Source organism: Colletes latitarsis, chromosome 8 (genome assembly GCF_051014445.1).
Source record: "Colletes latitarsis isolate SP2378_abdomen chromosome 8, iyColLati1, whole genome shotgun sequence".
In the NCBI taxonomy this organism is placed as follows: domain Eukaryota; kingdom Metazoa; phylum Arthropoda; class Insecta; order Hymenoptera; family Colletidae; genus Colletes; species Colletes latitarsis.
The window spans coordinates 16,365,510-16,387,270 of NC_135141.1; the positions used below are offsets into that span (position 1 = coordinate 16,365,510).

The 21,761-nt window shown below is 37.6% G+C and overlaps 2 protein-coding genes across 4 annotated transcripts in view; one reads left to right on the forward strand and one right to left on the reverse strand.

Moving 5' to 3' along the window:
- The first annotated feature begins 3 nt into the window (after window positions 1–3).
- On the forward strand, window positions 4–20,861 carry Mccc2 (methylcrotonyl-CoA carboxylase subunit 2). 2 transcript variants are annotated; one of them, XM_076772074.1, is made up of 10 exons: window positions 4–165; window positions 561–624; window positions 7,308–7,561; window positions 7,631–7,902; window positions 9,927–10,074; window positions 15,991–16,406; window positions 18,046–18,180; window positions 18,599–18,735; window positions 20,423–20,508; window positions 20,574–20,861. In XM_076772074.1, the coding sequence occupies exons 1-10, from the start codon at window positions 86–88 to the stop codon at window positions 20,689–20,691; spliced, it is 1,710 nt and encodes a 569-aa protein (XP_076628189.1). In that variant the 5' UTR covers window positions 4–85; the 3' UTR covers window positions 20,692–20,861. The 2 variants fall into 2 exon arrangements, with proteins under 2 accessions (XP_076628189.1, XP_076628190.1); XM_076772075.1 differs by lacking the exon at window positions 4–165 and adding an exon at window positions 425–476.
- Window positions 20,858–21,761, reverse strand: part of Qsm (Zona pelucida superfamily protein qsm) — a 78,837-nt gene continuing 77,933 nt past the window's right edge. The window contains exon 8 of one of the 2 annotated variants that reach the window (XM_076772077.1): window positions 20,858–21,746. In XM_076772077.1, coding sequence (XP_076628192.1) covers window positions 21,502–21,746 — 245 coding nt within the window. In that variant the 3' untranslated portion in view covers window positions 20,858–21,501. The remainder of the gene's footprint in view (window positions 21,747–21,761) is intronic. The other variant, XM_076772076.1, reaches the window with a different exon arrangement.

The window sequence follows — 21,761 nt, forward strand, 5'->3', positions numbered from 1 at the left end:
AATCGTTAAGAAATACTAATGTCCTGTCATTCTAATAAATGGTTTCACGAAATTTAAAGTTTATAGTACATAATCGATCTAATGAATGTATTATTATTTATACAAAAATTACATTATTATTTTAAAAATGAATTCTGACACATATAACATATTAGTACAGACGAGGTATATGTATTATTGAAATATTCCATTATAAGAATGAACATCCTTAGATTGATTTCTGATTTAAATCGACCTTAACAATAATAGTATTACTTCTATATATATTTAATTTAAATTTATTAATTCAAATATAATTTTTCGAAGAAACAATGAAACGTATAGTTAATTATTTTTGTCACTAGAGTGTAAGAGAAATATTGTTATCAATGTATCTGCGTTCTGACTTTTTTTATAAAATGTGATAAAATGTATGAAGAAACTCTCTTTTGAAATAAGTGAATTGTGAGTCGTGAGAGTGCATCACGTGAAAAGTAGTGCGTGCTCGAAAAAGTTGAAAGTCAATAAACGATGTTGAGGAAAAGTAACTTGTTAAGAAGACACTTATGTTTCTTTGCTAGGACGTTTCATGATGAGGCGACTATTATTGGCTGCACACAAGATGTTAATTCATCTGTTTATCAGGTTAGAATCATGAAACATGCATCTCTCATTGATAAACGATCAAGTACCAGATTTTTGTCTTTTTCGTAATTCCGGTTATCAACAATTTTCGTTTTAATGTCGAATGTAAAAATAAGTCAAATGTATTTGAATACAGCGGAACGTAGCCACGCGACCGATAGCATATACAGGGTGTTCGGTCACCTCTGGGAAAAATTTTAATGGGAGATTCTAGAGGCTAAAATAAGACGAAAATCAGGAATATCAATTTGTTGATGGAGGCTTTGTTAAAAAGTTATTAATGTTTAAAGTTCTGCCCGTACTAAATTTTTTTCTCGACACAGCATTTAGAGGGTATGTCTATTCACCAAAAATGCTTGTAATTGACCCCCGCAATCGAAAATAATTTTTCCAGAACGAATGAAAATTTTTGAATTCTGACGAAAAATTTCACACCTTTTCGAATTTTTTTCTCGAAACTGCGTAGGATTTCGGAGGTATGTGTATTCACCAAAAGTGACTGTAATTGAGCCCCGCAACCAAAAATAATTTTTCCAGAACTATTTGAAATTTTTTTTTTCGGCGAAAAAAGGCACCTAATTAGATTTTCGGTAAAGAATTTTTTTCTCGAAAGTGCGCAGTATTTAGAGGGTATGTTTATTCACCAAAAATTATTGCAATTGACCCCCGTAACCGAAAATAATTTTTCCAGAACGATTTGAAATTTTTGAATTTTGTCGAAAAATTTCATACCTTTTCGAATTTTTTTTTCGAAAATGGGTAGGATTTCGGGGTTATGTGTATTTACCAAAAATGATTGTAATTGACCCCCGCAACCGAAAATAATTTTTCCAGAACTATTTGAAATTTTTTTTTTTTGTCGAAAAATTTGGGCACCTAATTAGATTTTCGGTAAGGAATTTTTTTCTCGAAACTGCGTAGGATTTCAGGGGTATGTGTATTCACCAAAAGTGACTGTAATTGACCCCCGCAACCAAAAATAATTTTTCCAGAACGATTTGAAACTTTTTTTTCCGTCGAAAAATTTCATAGCTTTTCGAATTTTTTTTTCGAAAATGGGTAGGATTTCGGGGTTATGTGTATTTACCAAGAATGATTATAATTGACCCCCGCAACCGAAAATAATTTTTCCAGAACTATTTGAAATTTTTTTTTTCGTCGAAAAATTTAGGCACCTAATTAGATTTTCGGTAAGGAATTTTTTTCTCGAAACTGCGTAGGATTTCAGGGGTATGTGTATTCACCAAAAGTGACTGTAATTGACCCCCGCAACCAAAAATAATTTTCCCAGAACGATTTGAAACTTTTTTTTCTGTCGAAAAATTTCAACACCTACCCGATTTTTTTTCTTGAAAGTGGATAGGATTTCGGAAGTATGTGTATTCACCAAAAATGATTGTAATTGACCCCCGCAACCGAAAATAATTTTTTCAGAATGATTTGAAATTGTTTAACACGTTGACGCCGGCGCCGATATTCAGAGTTTTCTCTGAGAGGCGGCGCCCGAATTCACGTTCTGTTCTGTAGGGCGGCGCAGCCACAGATTACGCTGTTTCAGCGCGTTGAAAATCTTTCAACTTTGACCTCAATTTATAACAAAACTACGAAAGCTATACGACTCCTGTTGGATTCAGTGAATTCCGTAGACTTCAACTAATACATTGTATTGCTATAGTTTCCAAGATCAATTTGCATATACCTGCAAATGTTAAGTAAACCTGACGGGACAATTCTGTAAACATTTTTCTATAAAAAACGTTCATAGCGCCAACGCCTTCATAGCCCACCTAAAGTAATTTGGCAACGTCAGTACCTCTGCCTTTGTAGAAAAATCACACATATGTTTATAATATTGAATTGTTGTGTTTATAATATTTGATAGTTATGTTTTTAATGTTCAATGTCTGTTTATAATGTTGAGAATTGAAAAATAAACCTATTTTGTACCACCTATTTTGTGAAATACAAGTGTGACCCACGGTGATGCACGCCGCCCCACGGAACAGACACGCGTGACCCACCGGTGATGCACGCCGGCGTCAACGAAAATTGGACCATTTTTATTGGGTTTTTCTCAGTTTACGGGGTCAAGGATCAACTTTCCGAATATTTTTGCAATTTCTACATATTCTTCATCTAAATACGCGTAGTTTGCTTTTTTAAACATTAAAATCGTCCAATCCGTTCAGGAGTTATGACGTTTTAAAGATTTGCATGAAATGTTGGGGAACCATTTTTGGCCTCAAATTAGATTTTCGGTAAGGAATTTTTTTCTCGAAACTGAGTAGGATTTCGGCGGTATGTGTAATGACCAAAAATGCTTGCAATTGACCCCTGCAACTAAAAATAATTTTTCCAAGACGTTTCGAAAGTCTTTTTTTTTACCCAAAACTTTCAGCACTTACTCGAATTTTTTTCTCGAAACTGAATAGGATTTCAGGGGTATATCTGTTGACCAAAAATGCTTGCAATTGACCCCTGCAACTAAAACTAGTTTTTCCAAGACGATTCGAAAGTCTTTTTTTTCACCCAATACTTTCAGCACTTACTCGAATTCTTTTCTCGAAAGTGGGTAGCATTTCGGAAGTATGTGTATTCACCAAAAATGATTGTAATTGACCCCCGCAACCGAAAATAATTTTTCCAAAACGATTTGAAATTTTTGAATTGAATTGTTAATAACTTTTTAATGAAGCCTCAGTCAAGAAATTGATATTCTTGATTTTCGTCTTATTTTGGCCTTAGAATCTCCCATTAAGATTTTTCCCAGGGGTGACCGAACACCCTGTATATCGCCTCGCGAGGCGATTAAGGTATCAATCCGCTGGACGCCGCGTGCTGCGAGCATGATATAGTGTATTCGCAGAATAACGATTTCGTAAAACGACACGTGGCTGACAACATCCTAGCAGCGAAAGCGCGAGAACGCATTACCGCGAGAAATTCCAGTCTCGCGGAAAAGGCTGCTGCTACAAGACAAAATTCGGTGTGAGTTTGAAAAAGAAAAAAAGAGTGCCACGAAGAAGCAAATACTTCTAACGGCGAAACGTGGCGGTATCCTACCGATTTTGCCATTATTGGGGGTTATCGGCTCATTGGTCGAAGGGGTGGCAGGAGTCGCGAAGGTCGTGAACGATAAGAAGGCAATGCAACGTCAGCTGGAAGAAATGAAACGTCATAATCTCGCCATGGAAGGTCACGGACTTTATATCGCGCCGCCCAAACGCGGGCGAGGAGTCTCAAAGAGGAAAAAAAAGTCAAAATTAAAATCCCTGAAGGTGTAACCACAAACGTACAACTGCAGCAACTGGCAAAGCGTATGCGTATTCCGTATTTCAGAGGTATTTTTATGCGCAATACTTTACCAACAGATGGGGTACGCAGGAACGAGAGTGGAATCGTAAATTTGGATTGTTGAAGGACCAGGTACATACTCATTGAGTGGCGTACGCAAAACGGGGAACATGCGCCATACAGGGTGGCCCACGCAATTGTTTCAAGTCATAACTTCGTTATAATACATTTTCTTGTATTTAGTGAAATACAGTTACACTTTTTCAAATTCTTAGTTTTCGTACTCGAGTTACGATATTGAATGATGAAATGCTTACTCGTACAAATGAGTTTCTGTTATGATAACAATGTCGAAAAGGTGTTTACCTTTACAACATAGTCATAAAGTGTTTGAGTATCTTCTTCAATAAAGACATTTTTTGAAAGTATCTTGAGATCTAATAATTTTTTTGCCATGGTACCCTAATTATTTTTTACGTAGAATGAACAGAAGAATCGATCTGTGTACAAAAGATATGCATTTCTATTTAAAGAAATGATGCAATTGTTAATTGCATATGCACAGCTGCATCTAAAAAAAATTTAAAGGCCTACAGATGTAGTGCTCTTCGAACCATAAATTGTTTCTTTATTATACAGGGAGTTCGGCCACCCCTGGGAAAAATTTTAATAGAGGATTCTAGAGGCCAAAATAAGACGAAATCAAGAACACCAATTTGTTGATGGAGGCTTCGTTAAAAAGTTATTAACAATTCAATTCAAAAACTTCAAATCGTTTTGGAAAAATTATTTTCGGTTGCGGGGGTCAATTACAATCATTTTTGGTGAATACACATATTTCCGAAATCCTACCCACTTTCGAGAAAAGAATTCGAGTAAGTGCTGGAAGTTTTGGGTGAAAAAAAAAGACTTTCGAATTGTCTTGGAAAAACTAGTTTTAGTTGCAGGGGTCAATTGCAAGCATTTTTGGTCAACAGACATACCTTCGAAATCCTACTCAGTTTCGAGAAAAAAATTCCTTACCGAAAATCTAATTTCTGGCCAGAAATGTCTGCACGAATTTTCATGCGAATCTTTAAAACGTCATAACTTCCGAACGGATTGGACGATTTTAATGTTTAAAAAAGCAAACTACGCGTATTTTGGTGGAAAATATGTACAAATCGCAAAAATATTCAAAAAGTTGGTCCTTGACCCCGCAAAATGAGAAGAACCCCATAAAAATGGTCCAATATTCAAACAGCTATAACTCCTAAAATTGTGAATATATTTCAATGAAACTTTTTTTTGAAGTAAAGCTCATGGGTACCTACAGAAAAGTATTAGACAACTTTTCTGTAGGGCGTCAAACAAAAATTAAAGGAATTTTTAAGTAAAATCGACAGGAGGTAGGTGCCTAAATTTTTCGACGAAAAAAAAAATTTTTAATTAATTCTAAAAAAATTATTTTCGGTTGCGGGGGTCAATTATAATCATTTTTGGTGAATACACATACCCCCGAAATCCTACCCACTTTCTAGAAAAAAATTCGAGAAGGTGTGAAATTTTTCAACGGAAAAAAAAAATTTGAAATCGTTTTGGAAAAATTATTTTTGGAAAAATTTTTAATGACAACAATGAAGAATACTAATTTGTTGATGGAGGCTTCGTTAAATAGTTATTAACAATTAAATTCAAAAATTTCAAATTATTCTAAGAAAATTATTTTCTGTTGCGGGGGTCAATTACAATCATTTTTGGTCATTAGACATACCTCCGAAATCCTACGCACTTTCGAGAAAAAAATTCCTTACCGAAAATCTAATGTGAGGCCAGAAATGCTTCCCTGAAATTTCATGCATATCTTTAAAACGTCATAACTTCTGAACGGATTGAAGGATTTTAATGTTTAAAAAAGTAATCAACGCGTATTTTAGTAGAGAATATGTAGAAATTCTAAAAATATTCGAAAAGTTGATCCTTGACCCCGTAAACTGAGAAAAACCCAATAAAAATGGTCCAATTTTCAAACAGCCATAACTCCTACAATTGTGAATATATTTCAATGAAACTTTTTTCTGAAGTAGAGCTCATGGGTACCTACAAAAAAGTATTAGACAATTTTTCTGTAGGGCGTCAAACAAAATTACTAAAAATAAAAAACGAATTTGTAAGACAAATGGACAGAGGGTAGTAAGTAGTAGGTGCTGAAATTTTTCGACAAAATTAAAAAATTTCAAATCGTTCTGGAAAAATTATTTTCGTTTGTGAGGGTCAATTACAATCATTTTTGGTGAATAGATATACTCCCGAAATCTTACTCACTTTCGAGAAAAAAATTCAGTATTGGCGGAACTTTAAACATTAATAATTTTTTAACGAAGCCTCCATCAACAAATTAGTATTCTTGATTTTCATCTTATTTTGGTCTCTAGAATCCCCCATTAAAATTTTTCCCAGGGGTGGCCGAACATCCTGTATATGTATATATTCCTCGAACTACTTCCCAATATCCCATACGGGTAAATAATCTTCTCACACAATGGTCAACCAAAGTTAAATATCTGAGCATATATGGTTCGACAAAAAACTTAACTGGCTCCCCAATATCCTGGATAGAGTCTGCAAAGGCATAGGCGTTCTCCACTCACTATATCCACTAATTGCCAAAAACAGTCCACTCTCCCTAAAAACCAAGATCCGCTTATATAAAACTTGCATTAGATCAATAATAACATACAGCACGCAAGTCTGGTGCACTACACTCAAATCCTATCTCCACAAAATACAGGTCATACAGAACAAATACCTCCGGATTATACTTAACAGGCACAGATACCACTCCATAGCTTCCCTACACATCGATGTTAACATAGAATACATCTCTGAATACATAAATAGGATAACACTCAAATCCAATCTTAACCACCCAAACTCCTTAGTAGCCTCACTAGGGAACTACAGACCGGAAGACATCCCTCTCACAATACGCATAAAAACCCCTACGTTAATCATTTCCTAACTAACTCAAGTACTATCACTCTCATCGCAAGATGCAAGTCATAGAGGTTTTTGAAAGTTTTCCCTCTAACTCCAGTCAGGTAATCTAACAAGATAAAACCCCACATAACATAAACCTCAACAAAAACTAACCAATCAAACTAATTGCAGGTCATAGAGGGAAACCCCCGAGGTACTGCACACACACACAGTGAAAAAAAAGAAACTTCCCAATATCCTAGTCGTCTAAGGCATGGCCTGCTAGAAAGCTTTATTGACGAGTCCACCAGCAGGCCCGGACGAAACACGTCCCCTTCTTTCCTTTTCTGTCCTACGAATTTCCCGAATTCCTACCCGCTCAAAGAATTAATCGACGAAAACAAAGTATAAAAGAAAAGATTTGTTTGTAGGAGAATTACGTGCAAATGGAAACTTTAGTCGGCGAATTGAGGAAGATCACCGAAAGAATTGTAGAGGGTGCCGATGAGAAGGCAAAAGAGAGGCACACGAAAAGAGGAAAACTTTTGCCGCGAGAGCGAATAAACGTGCTCCTCGATCCAACCTCCCCTTTTCTCGAACTTTCACAATTGGCTGGCTACAAACTGTACGAAAACGAGGAAGTGCCAGCTGGTGGTATTATAACTGGCATAGGTAGAGTAAAAGGGTAAATATCATTGATTTTGGATTACAGTATACAAAAAAAGTTCTCTAGTAAAATTCGATTATTTGTTAGGACCGAGTGCATGATAATCGCGAACGATGCAACCGTGAAGGGTGGTACTTACTATCCGATTACGGTGAAGAAACAATTAAGGGCTCAGGAAATCGCGGAGGAGAATCGCTTACCTTGCATATATTTAGTGGACAGTGGTGGCGCGAATCTATCCCAACAGTCCGAAGTGTTCGCCGATAAAACGCATTTTGGCAGAACCTTTTACAATCAGGCAATGATGAGCGCAAAGGGAATCGAACAAATCGCAGTAGTTATGGGGAGCTGCACGGCAGGTCTGACTATTGCATGTTTCTTCTACTTAATCCTTTCCAAGGCTACATACAGGGTGTTCGGCCATCCCTGGGAAAAAATTTAATGGAAGATTCTAGAGGCCAAAATAAGACGAAAATCAAGAATACCAATTTGTCGATGGAGGCTTCGTTACAAAGTTATTAACGTTTAAAGTTCCGCCTGTAGAATGGCAATCTGCGTACAGCTGCGTCCGCGTGGAAAGTTGCGGCAGGCCAGTGCTAGTGGTTCTCACGCAGCATGAAAAATTCTACTTACCGACGTTATCGACAGCCTTAGATTTTTGTCCACTTATGGAAATGCGAACACCTTACGTTGAATAAGATTCAACCTGTCTTATGAAAATCCAGAAGTGCATATCAAAACTCGCCCGAGGTGATTTTCACAGAGAAAGGGTGAATGTCACATCCAATACCACAAGGTTGTACACAATGGAATCAAATCGTTTTGGAAAAATTATTTTCGGTTGCGGGGATCAATTACAATCATTTTTGGTGAATAGACATACCCCTGAAATCCTGCGCATTTTCAAGAAAAAAATTCAGTACGGACAGAACTTTAAACGTTAATAATTTTTGAACAAAGCCTCCATCAACAAATTGGTATTCTTGATTTTCATCTTATTTTGGTCTCTAGAATCTTCCATTAAAATTTTTCCCAGGGGTGGCCGAACACCCTGTATAAAGGCTGATTGTTAACGTTAAAAAAAGACGAGAATAAAGAATAATGAAATTGTGATGAAATCTTGACCTTGTAATTATAAGGGTTCAAAAATTTGTACAATAGATACACAGTAATGATTCTTAAAATGAAAATCGCTCCGTGGTTAGTATGTTCCTTTCACGTACAGTAGAAGCGAAATTCGACGCATTGTTATTTGTATCATTTTTCGACAAATTAATCACTTTTTAGTCGCACAATAAGCTGTTACCATGCTCTCTTCGGCTGATATCACATCAGAACATTTTTAAAAGGATTAAAACAATATTTTTTTCCGGAAAATCTATAAATGTGTATTAGTAAAATTTTATAATATAACATTGAAACAACTTTGTTGTCAGAATTTAATGCATTTGATGATACATATTCACCGTATGCAATTTTATTGTTAAATTATTAAATAATGTAACGTGATAAAAAGCATATTTTTAAGAATATTTTTCTAAAGCTAATAAGTTGTGGTCTTTTCACAAATCAGTCTTTCATGTTTCACTGGGTTCTATGGAGAATCCCCCAAGTTCGGAAGGATAGAAATGTTCAATTTACAAATTACGTCGGGAGTTCATTTTAAGAATCATTAGTGTACATATAAAGTAAATGTCCATGAATCGCATGTATCAAAATTAATGATGTCTGTAAAAGTTTCCTTATCGTTGGATAAAATAATATTTTATGCAAAGCTGAATGTTTTTTAAGATCATACGGTGTTTTTAATTTATTTTAGTTCAAACGATACCCACAGCTATGGAGATTAATTTAATTTCTTCATTTTCAATGCCAATCATGAACGCAAATCTTCATTTTACATATTCTATGTATTAGGTCGTCCCATAACTTCGTATCGAGTTTTGTACTAGAACTTATTCTTCTTAAACTCGTTTTTCAATATTATAATTTAAACAAATGCATATAATGCATCTAATATTTTTGATATTTTGAGACATGTTGGAGTAAATACATTTTACTGCCTCTACTTTGAGGGCGGATTTCACCCCTTCAACACGAACAATGGCAGATAAAAAAATACGGGTCAAATATTTTTGATCGCTCTGCCAGTGTGCCAAATTTTGTTGAAATTAGCGATTGATACTTTGGTATGTTCCGTTTTAAGTTATGGATGTTATCTCTCGTCAAATCGACAAAAATTCGAACGGTACGAACTTATGGGAGGAGTAATATATTATTGCTGAATGACTTCGTAAAAATCAGTCATTTGAAAAAATTCCTGTAACTGATTAGAGCAAAATTTTATCCTCTATTCGTGATAGTATATGGCTAATGTATTTAGGTGGTGCGTATATACCGTCAATGGCCGACGAGAACATCATCGTCGGTAAACAAGGAACGATCTTCTTGGGTGGGCCTCCCTTGGTGAAGGCTTCCACCGGCGAAGACATTTCTGCAGAGAATTTAGGCGGTGCTGCGGTTCATTGCCGGTAATTAATGTCTACGTTAAAGGGTTACATGCACCTGGACACTTAGGAAACCATCGATTTTTGATTACCATCTTGGTTTATACGAAACAAAAAATCTAAATTTTTATGGTTGCAGGTAACTAATTGCACCGTTGTATGAAACGATTCTAGAAACTGAAACAGGTTGCAGCAATATATTCTTGCATTTAATTTAAAAATGGAATTATGTTTCTTTAACTGTTCGGGTATGTGCGACCTCTTAGTGAGCATATAATCACTAAGGTCATCATTTTTTAATTACGTCATTGGGTTCAGGATGTTTAATCCTCGCTTAGTGGACTTCAGATCCATTATGACCTTTAAAAATTCTTTATTTTAGAATCGCAGTTTTGATTTTTACTAAATAAATTATAATAATTAGAATCTTATATTGGAATGCGAAATAATGAAAGTTAGATTCGGGTAAAAATGGATTACTATTGGAAACTACTATTGGATCATTAAGGTGTGTATTTACTAGTTGCGTATCCCCGTATCGTATTTCCGTTGTGTAACATTATGGACAAGCAAGCGTTGCATTGGTGTGTATTAAAACGTAATTAAGATATACAATCACCGACGAGGTATACGCGTAGATCTTTCACCTTATGAACTTTCGTGACCCAATCTGACTGCCATACCGACCTGAAAATTCGAAGGTGATTTTAACGTCCTTTTCTCGTTGGTGGCGGTCAGTTGACAAACTATTCACTGAATTAATATTGATGGGCTGACAACTGTAGTGTGTGGGTTTAGGGATTGAAATTCATTTCTAAATCTGTTGGTAACGTTGCGAATGACACGAAAATGGTAATGGGGTTTCGAGATCCCATAAAAATGAGCCGAAAAAATACATTGGGTGAAAGATCTACTCGTATACCTCGTCTTTGACAATACTCTAGAATCTTTGATGAATCAATGAGAATCAAAAATAGTCTAGCGAAGAAGCTCTATATTTATGATGACCTATGCAAAGCGAATCGCAGCCAATTTGCTAATATTATTTAGTTTTTAATTAATAATTGCATTACCCAGCTAAGAGTGATACGATTATTAATTAAACGTAAATAATATTACCCAGGTCTCACCACGAGGAGGTTGCTGCGAATGGAGACCCGCACTAACCGATTCCCAACCACCCTCCATTAATAAAGAAGAAGAAACAAACGAAAGTGCAATCAATGTACGATGCACAACCAACGAAGAGAGTTGAAAGAATTTTCAAAAGAATTTGTCTTCAAATAAAAATAAGCTGCCTAACATAATGGTTAACCAAACACCTGCCTAACTATAAATCTAAATTCGTTTATTATATCAAGAAACAATTCTAAATTCGCAGCCATTAGCTCGGTGTCATCCACGAAGAATAACTTTTCTATCGTGGGTGACACCGATTACCAGGTCTCACCACGTGGAGGTTGCTGCGAGTGGAGACCCGAAAGGAGATAGATGGAATCCAAGTTCCATCGATCTCCCTTTTACATCCTTAGAAACTAGATTAGTCATGCCAAGTAATTATTTTGTTTAAAAGAGGGACGAAGCTAAATTGTGGGCGACGCGACGCGATACGACGCGATGCACTATGCAATAGTGCAAGGAACGAGAGACGCGAACCGAATAGCGAGGTCAAAAGGGCCAGCTCGTTGCCTCTTGGCAAGTCCGATCGAAGGGGAAGGGAATCGACGCACCCGACACAGGTTCCCCATTTCCCCCAAGCAGCCTGTTGGGAGCCAAATGGACCCAACTCGGGATGTCTGACAGAGAGAGGGATCCTGAGTCGGGGCTACCGTAGACAGGAACAGTCCCTGATCCCCTCTGCGGCCGAAATACCCTTTCCCTTGGATCGTCTCACTAGAGGACGGCAACTGACCCTTCGGACCAGCTAATCGGCCGATCACTTGCTTTCTACATGGAAGCAGTGGTGATCGGAGGGGACGAGGGACGAGTGAAAGAGAAGCTACTTGTTACATAATTACTTGGCAGGACACGCGGCTACACTAGGGACTTAAGACTAAATACCAAGTAATTATTTTGTTTAAAAAGGGATGAAGCTAAATTGTTGGAGACGCGACGCGACGCGATGCTGAACCGTACAGTAGATCTTCGGATCGAATCGACACTGCCCTTGGTAGATTGATTTCTATTTCTAGAAATCGATCTATCATTGGCAGGCGACTAGATCTTTCGGACAAACTGGACGGCCGATCACATGTTTCGTTCGACGAAACAGTGGTGACCGAAGCAAGACACGAGAGAACGAGTCGAGAGAAGCTACTTGTTAAATAATTACTTGGCAATATTGGGAGACGCATACAATGGGGACTTAAAATTAACGTCGAAGCTCAAGTCTAGTCAAGTTGAAGCTAAAATTCGGACGATAGAAGGAAACAAAGTTCCTTGTACCAAGCAATTATGTGGTTAAAAAAAGGGATGAAGCTAAATCGTGGAATACGCGACGCGACGCGACGCGACGCTGAACCGTGCAGCGGATCCGAGGATCGAACCTACTGCCCTTGCTAACTCGATCTCAACAAGAAAACAGAGAACTGCAACTCCGAATCGAGGTCTCCATTTCTCCAACGCAACCCGCCGGGAGCCCGAAGGACCCGACTTAGGCTGTCTGACAAAGAGAGAGTACCTGAGACAGAGTCGACTTCCGCTGGAAGGTATGCGTTTCCGCAGAATACGGAAACTCCACACCTTCCAGCGAAGTGCCGTTTTCCCTCAATCAAGCTTACCAAGGGAAGGCGATTAGATCTGTAGGACCAGATACACGGCCGATCACATGTTTCAATCGATGAAACAGTGGTGACCGAAGCTAGAAACGAGGGAACGAGAAAACGAGAAGCTACTTATTGAATAATTGCTTGGTACAACGCAGAGATACATATAATAAGGAAATCTTGGACGTTAATTTTAAGATTCGCGACGAAGCTTAAATCTAATCGACTTAGAATTAAATGTCCCTCGGCGGTTGTGGCGTCTTCCCTCGATGTCCCTGCGAATAATCTGAAACTAAAATTGATACCCATATTAGTGACATACGAAAGGAAATTTAATAAACACCATGCAAACTAGACGAAGCGATGGAATAATTTGTCATGCTGATGTAGCTAAGAGTGAGAATCTATAAGATTCTCGATGTTAGACCTACCTAAGAAAATGTACAAAATTTACACATGATACAAACAAAGCATCCTACCTATACTTGCGTAACGAGAGATAACAAGTCATTGTGTAATGTCGAAGTAAAATAGCAAACGATCACAAAAATTATCTGAAGAATCATAGAAACGAAGACGAACAGAAACAGAGAAGATTGAGCAGAATTGAAAATCCAACGAAGAAATGGAAGAGTGGAAATACCCAAGAATTAAACAAAATGTCTTAGCGAAATAGAACAAGAATAAAAATCTTATTCTAATTAGTGACATTAAAATCCATAAAATAGTATGCAAAGAAAAATTATACATGGGTCAACAAAATTCATAAAATAATATGCAAACAAAAATGGTATATGATTCACCACAATCTTGACAATTCAAAAAATAAGACAACAGAAGAAATAGAGGAGGAAAATATAATAATGAGATAAAACCGGACAGTCAAAGAACATTGAATTATGACCAAACAAATGAAATAAACTGGTCAATTTTGTGATAATAATATAAATAAGTAAAGTGGGCTTACTACTTGTCGAGCATTAGTTACCATTACCAAGGAAGCACCAAAGGTCCAGCTGTAACATAAGAAACGATTCGTAATTTAGCAAAAGCGATGAACAGTTCCATAACGTTCAATTGGGATCAAACGACAAAATAGAAGTGGGGAGAGCAATTTTAAATAATTCTTACCAGTGGTCATCACGGTCCGGCACTGGTCAGTAGTGGTCAGTAGTGGTCAGTATTCGGATCTGCACTGGTCAGCACTGGTCAGTAAGTGGTCAGTTCTGGTCAGTAGTGGTCAGCTCTGGTCAGTCCTGGTCACTCCTGGTCACTCCTGGTCCCTCCAGTGGTCAGCGATGCACGAATGGCCTGACTTCGGCCCGCGAGACCCGATTCCCCTGGATGCTCCAGGGGTACTGAAGAATTTGTCCAGCGGTAGTCTTCGAGTGGGGAAGTCGAAGAGTGGGGAGACAATGTCAACGTGAAGAGTTAAGAACCGCTTGGTCTAGAGAACAATACTATTTCAATTGATCCCACCTCTTGACCATTTCTGGATCTTCACTGGACCGCTGACCTTGATGTCCACCTCACTGTTGACCACCAGTGACCATAAGTTAGTGACCCATTAAAACCATTACGAAGATTAAAGCCTTCTTACGAGGATCCCCTTACAATTTGATGCATGGTCTTTTTAACATTTTGTTCCACTTTGGAGGAGAGTATCTTATGTTATAAGACACTCGTGGTACAGCGATAGCGTTCATCCCACGATAGGTCTATTCTTTATCTCGTTTATGTGTAATAGGTATACATGGGTTGTAAAATAAAAATGCCTGGGCAGTAGAGACTCAAAATCGTATGCAGGTTGACACAAATCGGATTTCAGCTGTTTCGAAAGCAAGAAATCAAGACTCACATTCGTCTTCTTTCTTGAATTTCCAAAGCTGTCCAAAGCACCTAAGCTCACGTACACATGGCTGTGAATTGGTGTGCGTAAATGGAGGGGTAAGCTTACTCTGGGCACCGGACTGCCGTCTGATAACACTGTAATGAATCACTTTTTAGATTTATCAAGACACATATGTATAACCTCCGTATCTGTAGTATTCGAACAATTCGAACAATGCAGTTCGAACAATTGCCATACCAAGCGAAAAATTCGGGGGTAATTTTAGCGTCCTCGTCAGTTGAAAAACTATTCACTGAATTAGTGTTGATGGGCAGCACTTGTAACGTGTGCGTAAATACATGTGAGTTGACTATGCAAGCATCGAAATTCATTTCTAAATCTGTTGGTAATGTTGCGAGTGACACGAAAATGGTAATGGGGCTCTAGAGTCCCAGAAAAATGGACCGAAAAAATACATTGGGTGAAAGGTCTACTCGTATACCTCGTCTATGCTTTCACCTTATGGACTTTCGCGGCCCAATCTGACTGCCATACCGACTTGAAAATTCGGAGGTGATTTTAGTGGCCTCTTGTCATAGATGGCGGTCAGTTGACAAACTATTCACTGAATTAGTATTGATGGGCTGACAGCTGTAGTGTGTGCATAAATACATGTGAGTTGACTATGGGAAGGATTGCAAAAGACAGTGCAGTATTATCAGACGACAGGCCCGTGTCCAAAGGAACCTGCCCCTCCACTTACACACACTAATGCACAACCACCTTGTATATGAGTTCTGGCGTTTCGTATAGCTTCGGGGATTCGAGAATGGCGGCGAATATGAGTCTATCTATACAAAGATTTGAAGTTTGAATCAACCAATAAACAGGATCCCCTGTATATTTCTCTGTTTTTATACATTTGTGAGACCCACCAACGCGGAGATTTCCTTTTTTCCTTCTTTATCAAATAACGTATACAACTGTATGAGGTCGTTGCTAACTGAATATTTCTCACGATTGGTTATTTGATAGGGATACGCATGCATCGATAAGCAACTAGTGGATACACACCTTTGAAGTTTGTAAGTGTTAGGGGATAATCTCCTGTGAATGACATAGGTGGTGATTTGGTTTTGGAGGTTGGTAGCAAGGAATGAGAGAGGAATACCGGGGGGTGTCGAGGAGACAAAAGAGTCACGAGAGGAACAAACGAGTTACATAGGTGTTAAGTTTTTAGTTAAGGTGGTTTTTTTTTGTATATTATTATAAATAAATCTGTTATTTAAAAGAAGATAATACAACAATAAGTTATACGTATGCATTATAATTACTTGATGTCAGGATATCTGGAGTTACCGACCATTACGCCATAGACGACCATCACGCTCTGTACCTGGCCCGCCAAATTGTCAACGATTTGAACAGACAAAAAGTGATGCACGTGAACGTGGACAAGAACGTGGAACTACCTGTACATCCTGTTGACGAAATTTACGGTATCGTTGGCACGAACTTGAAGAGACGGTACGACGCCAGGGAGGTGATCGCCAGGATCGTGGATGGATCTAGATTCCGCGAGTTCAAGGAGCAATATGGCGAAACATTGGTTACAGGATTCGCGAGGCTCTACGGCTATCCGGTGGGAATTCTAGCGAACAATGGCGTGTTATTCTCGGAGGGCGCGTTAAAGGGCTCTCAATTTGTGCAGATCTGCGCGCAGAGGAAGATACCTCTGATCTTTTTGCAGAACGTTACGGGTGCGTTCAGTTTAACAACTTACTATGGGACTATAGTTGCCTACTGGGAATTTTGTTAAAAGGAGAGGTCATCGAATATGATATTCTATAGAAAGATAACATCGTATTATTAACACTAAACCTACCACAACCGGTCAAATTATCGTTTTCAATGATATTTTAGTGCCATCTAACTTTACGACTTTTCTTATAGTATACGTACAATGAATTCTTCAATATCCACTTCTATTCTTATTGTTTGTTTTCTGAGAAAAATATGTAGCCTGTTTTGCCTACCATGACTGGTCATTTGACCGGTTGTATGACATCTATTTTTTTGTGGTATCAAATTCTGGTTAGCTTCTGATGTAAATATTAAATATATAGCAAAGATGAAAGGAGATAATCTTCAGTATCTACTGTTTTAGAATAGTTTAACAACGCGTATAGTCAAACTTTACATGCGTGCAATTCCGAAACTACTAGTGTTTTCTCCATAATTGAGCTACTGTTAGAAGCGGTAAGACTACCCCTTTAAAGTGGTTTTTGATTTATGTCGATCCGACTTTTCGTTTTGGAGATATCGTAATTTAAATAAAGGGATAATTTTGCAAATTCCACTATCTCTGTCTCCGTCTAACGCGTCGAGCTTCTTTCTCTCTCTCTTTCTCGCACGAGTGACGTAATGTTTACTATTTACTATTTACTACGAGCGATCATTGACCTCGCGCCGATGTCAACAATGAAAAGTAAACAAACGTTTTGAACCCTTGTATCTCCGGAACTAGTTACACGATCGACATGAAACGAAAATCGTTATATCTTCAAAACTAATTAAGCTATCGACTTGAAACAAGTTTCATTTTAAAGGGCTCTTCATTCTCTATCCGAAGAATATATCAACTACTATTATTTATGCTGTCTTCTATGTTTATTTTGAAATTGGGTTATAAATTGTTTATTTAATTGAAAATGAATTTAAATTTGTATACAGGATGTTTGCGTAATTACTAGTCAGCATTTTTTCGAAAATAACAGTTTTCTCTGAAACTAACTACGGTATCGACTTGAAACAAAATTCGTTTTTAAAGGCGTTTTATCTTCTATTCGATGAAAATTGAAAAATTTCCACGTAGTTTGTAAATTTTCCATATGAAGTTGAAGTGCTAAGTATGCACATTTAGATTAAAATTATTGAATATTTTTGTACAGATTTTTAAAATGCATGCTCTAAGAAAAACTATGCTACTTAAAAGAGAAAGATATCTTATGAATAAACTTCAAAACACAATATTCTAATTATAATTCAAACATTAGGAGTACAATGCCTGGTAAAAGAGAAAATGAAAGGCTAGTCATTTGACTGATTATGGTAAGAATGGGTAGATGCGAAGTAGTAGGTTTAGTGTTAAATCTACTAGAAAATTCTAGCTGTTCGTTAAGTAAACAAAAATATTACATTTTTACACTATGTGTTAATACTTAATTTAGAACGTAATTTCCATTAACGTCAACAACTGCTTCCTATCTTAAACGTGACAAAAGAAATACTTTTTATAAAACATTTTTTTATGTGCCTGAATATTAAAGGACCAACGTTTTCTTATCTAAAGAATCTTTTCTAAATAGTCTGTTGTTTCTGTTTGTTGTAAAACTGCAGGTTTTATGGTGGGCAGCGACGCAGAGGCCGGCGGGATCGCAAAAAATGGAGCGAAAATGGTGACTGCTGTAGCTTGTGCCCAAGTACCTAAAATTACAGTGATAACTGGGGGCTCGTACGGAGCAGGGAACTTCGGTACGATTCGTAAACGAATGTTTAAATTAACACGTCCACTGTTGAAAAATTTTAAAAAAGAAATAAGGAATAGACCAAAGAGTGAAAAGGAAAATAAATATCGTTCTAAACGCTATACAGGGTGGGCCGGAATTCGTGGTACAACCGAGCAGGGAGTGATTCTGCGTACAAAAATAAGAAAGAAATTTGGTATAACATTTTTTTTTATCCAGGACTCCGTTTTCGAGAAAATCGATTTTAAAGTTTGTTCGCTTTTGTGAACAATTTTGTCGTCATCTATTCTTCCACCGTGGTTGTTCCGTCCGAGATAGCGTTTACAGACATTGACATCAGAATTGTTGTTTTCCACTAGTTGTTTCTAAATCATAAATTTGTATATACAGGGTGTATTGTAACGTATGGGACTTATTGTATACAGGCATGTGTGGTCGATCTTCTTCCCCGAGGTTTCTTTATATCTGGCCGAATTCCAGACTGTCTATAATGGGAGGTGATCAGGCTGCAGGAGTGATGGTTCAGATCACCAAGGATCAACGTCTGCGAGATGGGAGGGAGGTACGATCTACTATTGGGAGAAGAGATGTTGGCACACTACGCTCAAGCTAAATGATGCAAGGGGCAAAGAGAATCACTTACACTCTTCACCTAATCCCCTCTACTGTTTTAGGTTCTTGTCTTGTTCAGAGGTTTGGTTCGTGATCGAATTAATCAATAATATTGCTTCTTGCCTCGTTTAGTTTGTAAAACAAAATGTGCCATCATCTCGTTTCCAAATAGTACACCATTCAACGAGAATTGGCAGGAAATGTAACCAAACGCCTAAGCGATGAAGCAAATCGAACGTATACAGGGTGGATGGAAAACCGTAGTACAACCGACTGGGAAGTAATTCTACGTAAAAAAATAAGGAACAAATTTGGTATTCAATGTTTTCATTCGAGGCTTTGTTTTCGAGAATATCGAATTTAAAGTTTATTACTTTCATTTTACTTTATTATTGCACAGGTACTATTGAAAATGTCCTCGATGCTGCATACACAACTGTACATGACCAATTGAAGATGACTGAACGGATTGTAACATATTCATATCATTTTTTAGTTTTACCTTCGCAAGTTCCCAAAGCTAGTAACATGTCAACATACTCTCGATTAGAATACCTTGCCATATCTTGATAATTTGCAACAAATGAAACGAAATAGATTGTTACACAGTCTGATAAATTGTGATTTCTGTCAGACATTGGACTATTTGGGTACAGTAATCCCTCTGTAATGTTCGTTGGCTTGGTTCCGTGACGCGAAAGTTATCTAGTAAGATATTAAGTGTAATGTAGATATTTGTATTAAGGCTTGATCGCACTACAGGCTAAAATAAGAAACATGGAAAGTGAGTGAAATAGAAAAAAATGTTCAAGGTTTTTTTATATTACGGGTTTTAAAATCATTCAGAAGTCAAAGTATGTAATCTTCTTTACAAATTGCGTGATTTTCGTCTTGTGGTTTAAGTTTAAAATAGGAAATCTGATTTGTTAATAACGTCACACCTTTTAACACATTTATTTTTAATTACTTTGCATCTTCTTAGTGCGTTACACATACGTATGCATTTCTTCTTTCCCATTTTGAATAGTCATGTATGAGAACATTTAATGGCCAGGCCTGTGAGATTCTATTCTATTCTAGTCTCTATATTATTTTGTGAATTTTTTTGTTTTAATAGATTATTATTATCAAAAATATAATGTACTTTTTATGTGCAATAATCATTTTTTCATATTTGCATTATAGTACTACGAACAAAAGTTGTATATTACATTTTTTTCCTTATTTTTTTTTTACGTAGATTTACTGCCTAAACAGTTGTACTACGATTTTTCACCCACCTTGTATATTCACACGGGACGAATAAAGAAATCCTCTTCTCGTTGAACGGAGTATAGAAACATCAGTTCCTTATTACAGGACATGAGGACTGTATCGACTAATTTTTACTTGTTTACAGGCCTAACAAAGGCTGACTAAAATGTTTGACCTAATGTGATTCGCAACTCCTCGTAGAATTGCTCTTAAAAATTTTGATCTATACTAATACAATTAATTTCGTATTGTCACCTGGTTGTCAGGGTAAAAAAAACGTTATTTGAATCTTCTCGATGAGAAGTTTTTATACTTGTACTCCATAAGTTTGTATTTCAAGTCTAAAATGTAATTTAACACTGTTCCTTGGATGATTTTAACAGTGGACTGCGCAGGAGGAAGAGAATCTTAGGAGACCTATTTTAGAGAAGTTCGAAAGGGAGAGCAGTCCGTACTACGCCACTGCCAGGTAAGTTTAATCTCAATGCAGGAAGTTTTATCGGGTCGTTGTTTTATAAAATTGATTTCTTTCAGACTCTGGGACGATGGTATAATCGATCCCGTTGACACCAGACTGGTGCTTGGACTCAGTTTGTCGGCGGCACTTAACGCGCCCATTTCGGAGAGTAAATTCGGAATTTTCCGAATGTAAATCACTGAAGATGCAATCGATGACCTGCGGGTATGAATGCATGATCGGAATCTCGTGTTTGTTACTTTCTATCTGATATTACTTTAAGCCAAAGGTATATAGATATATTTTTATACGGAATCATCATGTATACATGAGTGTTAAACATTCCAAGTATATATATATATATATATTTTTTTTTATGTTTCTACGCGCATTTTTATTGACGGTCTCTTCTCCTTCCCGACAGACAAGGACGAGCTCGTCGCGTTCGTACTCGCGTTATCAATAGCTATTTTACATTTGCGCGTCAGTTCGTTATAATTAAGATTAAAGCAGCAATTAATTACCCTCGTGATCGTCTATGTTTGCTTAAGTCGTAGCGCGATGTTATAGCTCGTCACGCGACTAGGTCCTCGGAATTCTCCGCTCGCAAAGGCCAATTTTCTTCCGGGCAGTGTAGCGACTGTATTATCAAGCGATTGATCGCGAACAACTAAGAACGCGCAGAAAAGGAAGGATCTGGATTGCTCGCGAAGGGACAGGAACGAAAATTCCGGCGGTCGCAGAGCGGAGAAATGCTTTTGAGCACGGTTACATTTACGTACGTCGACCCGAATTCAAAAGTAACCCGTGTGCGTATTTTGGAGTAGATCGACATCCGTTTCGATTCGATATCACACCGTTTCTCCCTACGCGTAAAGGAAAATAATTATACTAACGCCTGGCGAGGCATTCGGTCCTTTTTGTTTCTCAGTGGTAACCCGAATTCCGCCGGCTCTCGAGCTGCTTTCTATTTACAATTGGCGAATCGTTCGTCCCTTCCGGATCCTACAAGAGCTTGCAGACGCAAAGAAGGACAAGGACGATGGCGAAGGGCATCGTTCTACACGAGGATCCGTTCATCTCCGTCTCCGTGACCTTGTACTTGAACTGTTCGTTGACTTCTTGCGCTATGAAAGCCCTCTCCTCCGTCCTGATCGTCGTCGGCGATGTCTGCTCCCTCACCTCTTCCGCGATCACTGCCCTGGCTTTCGTCCTGTTCTTCCCCTTTCTGATGTACAGTTCTGATAGAGCTGCGCGAAACAGAG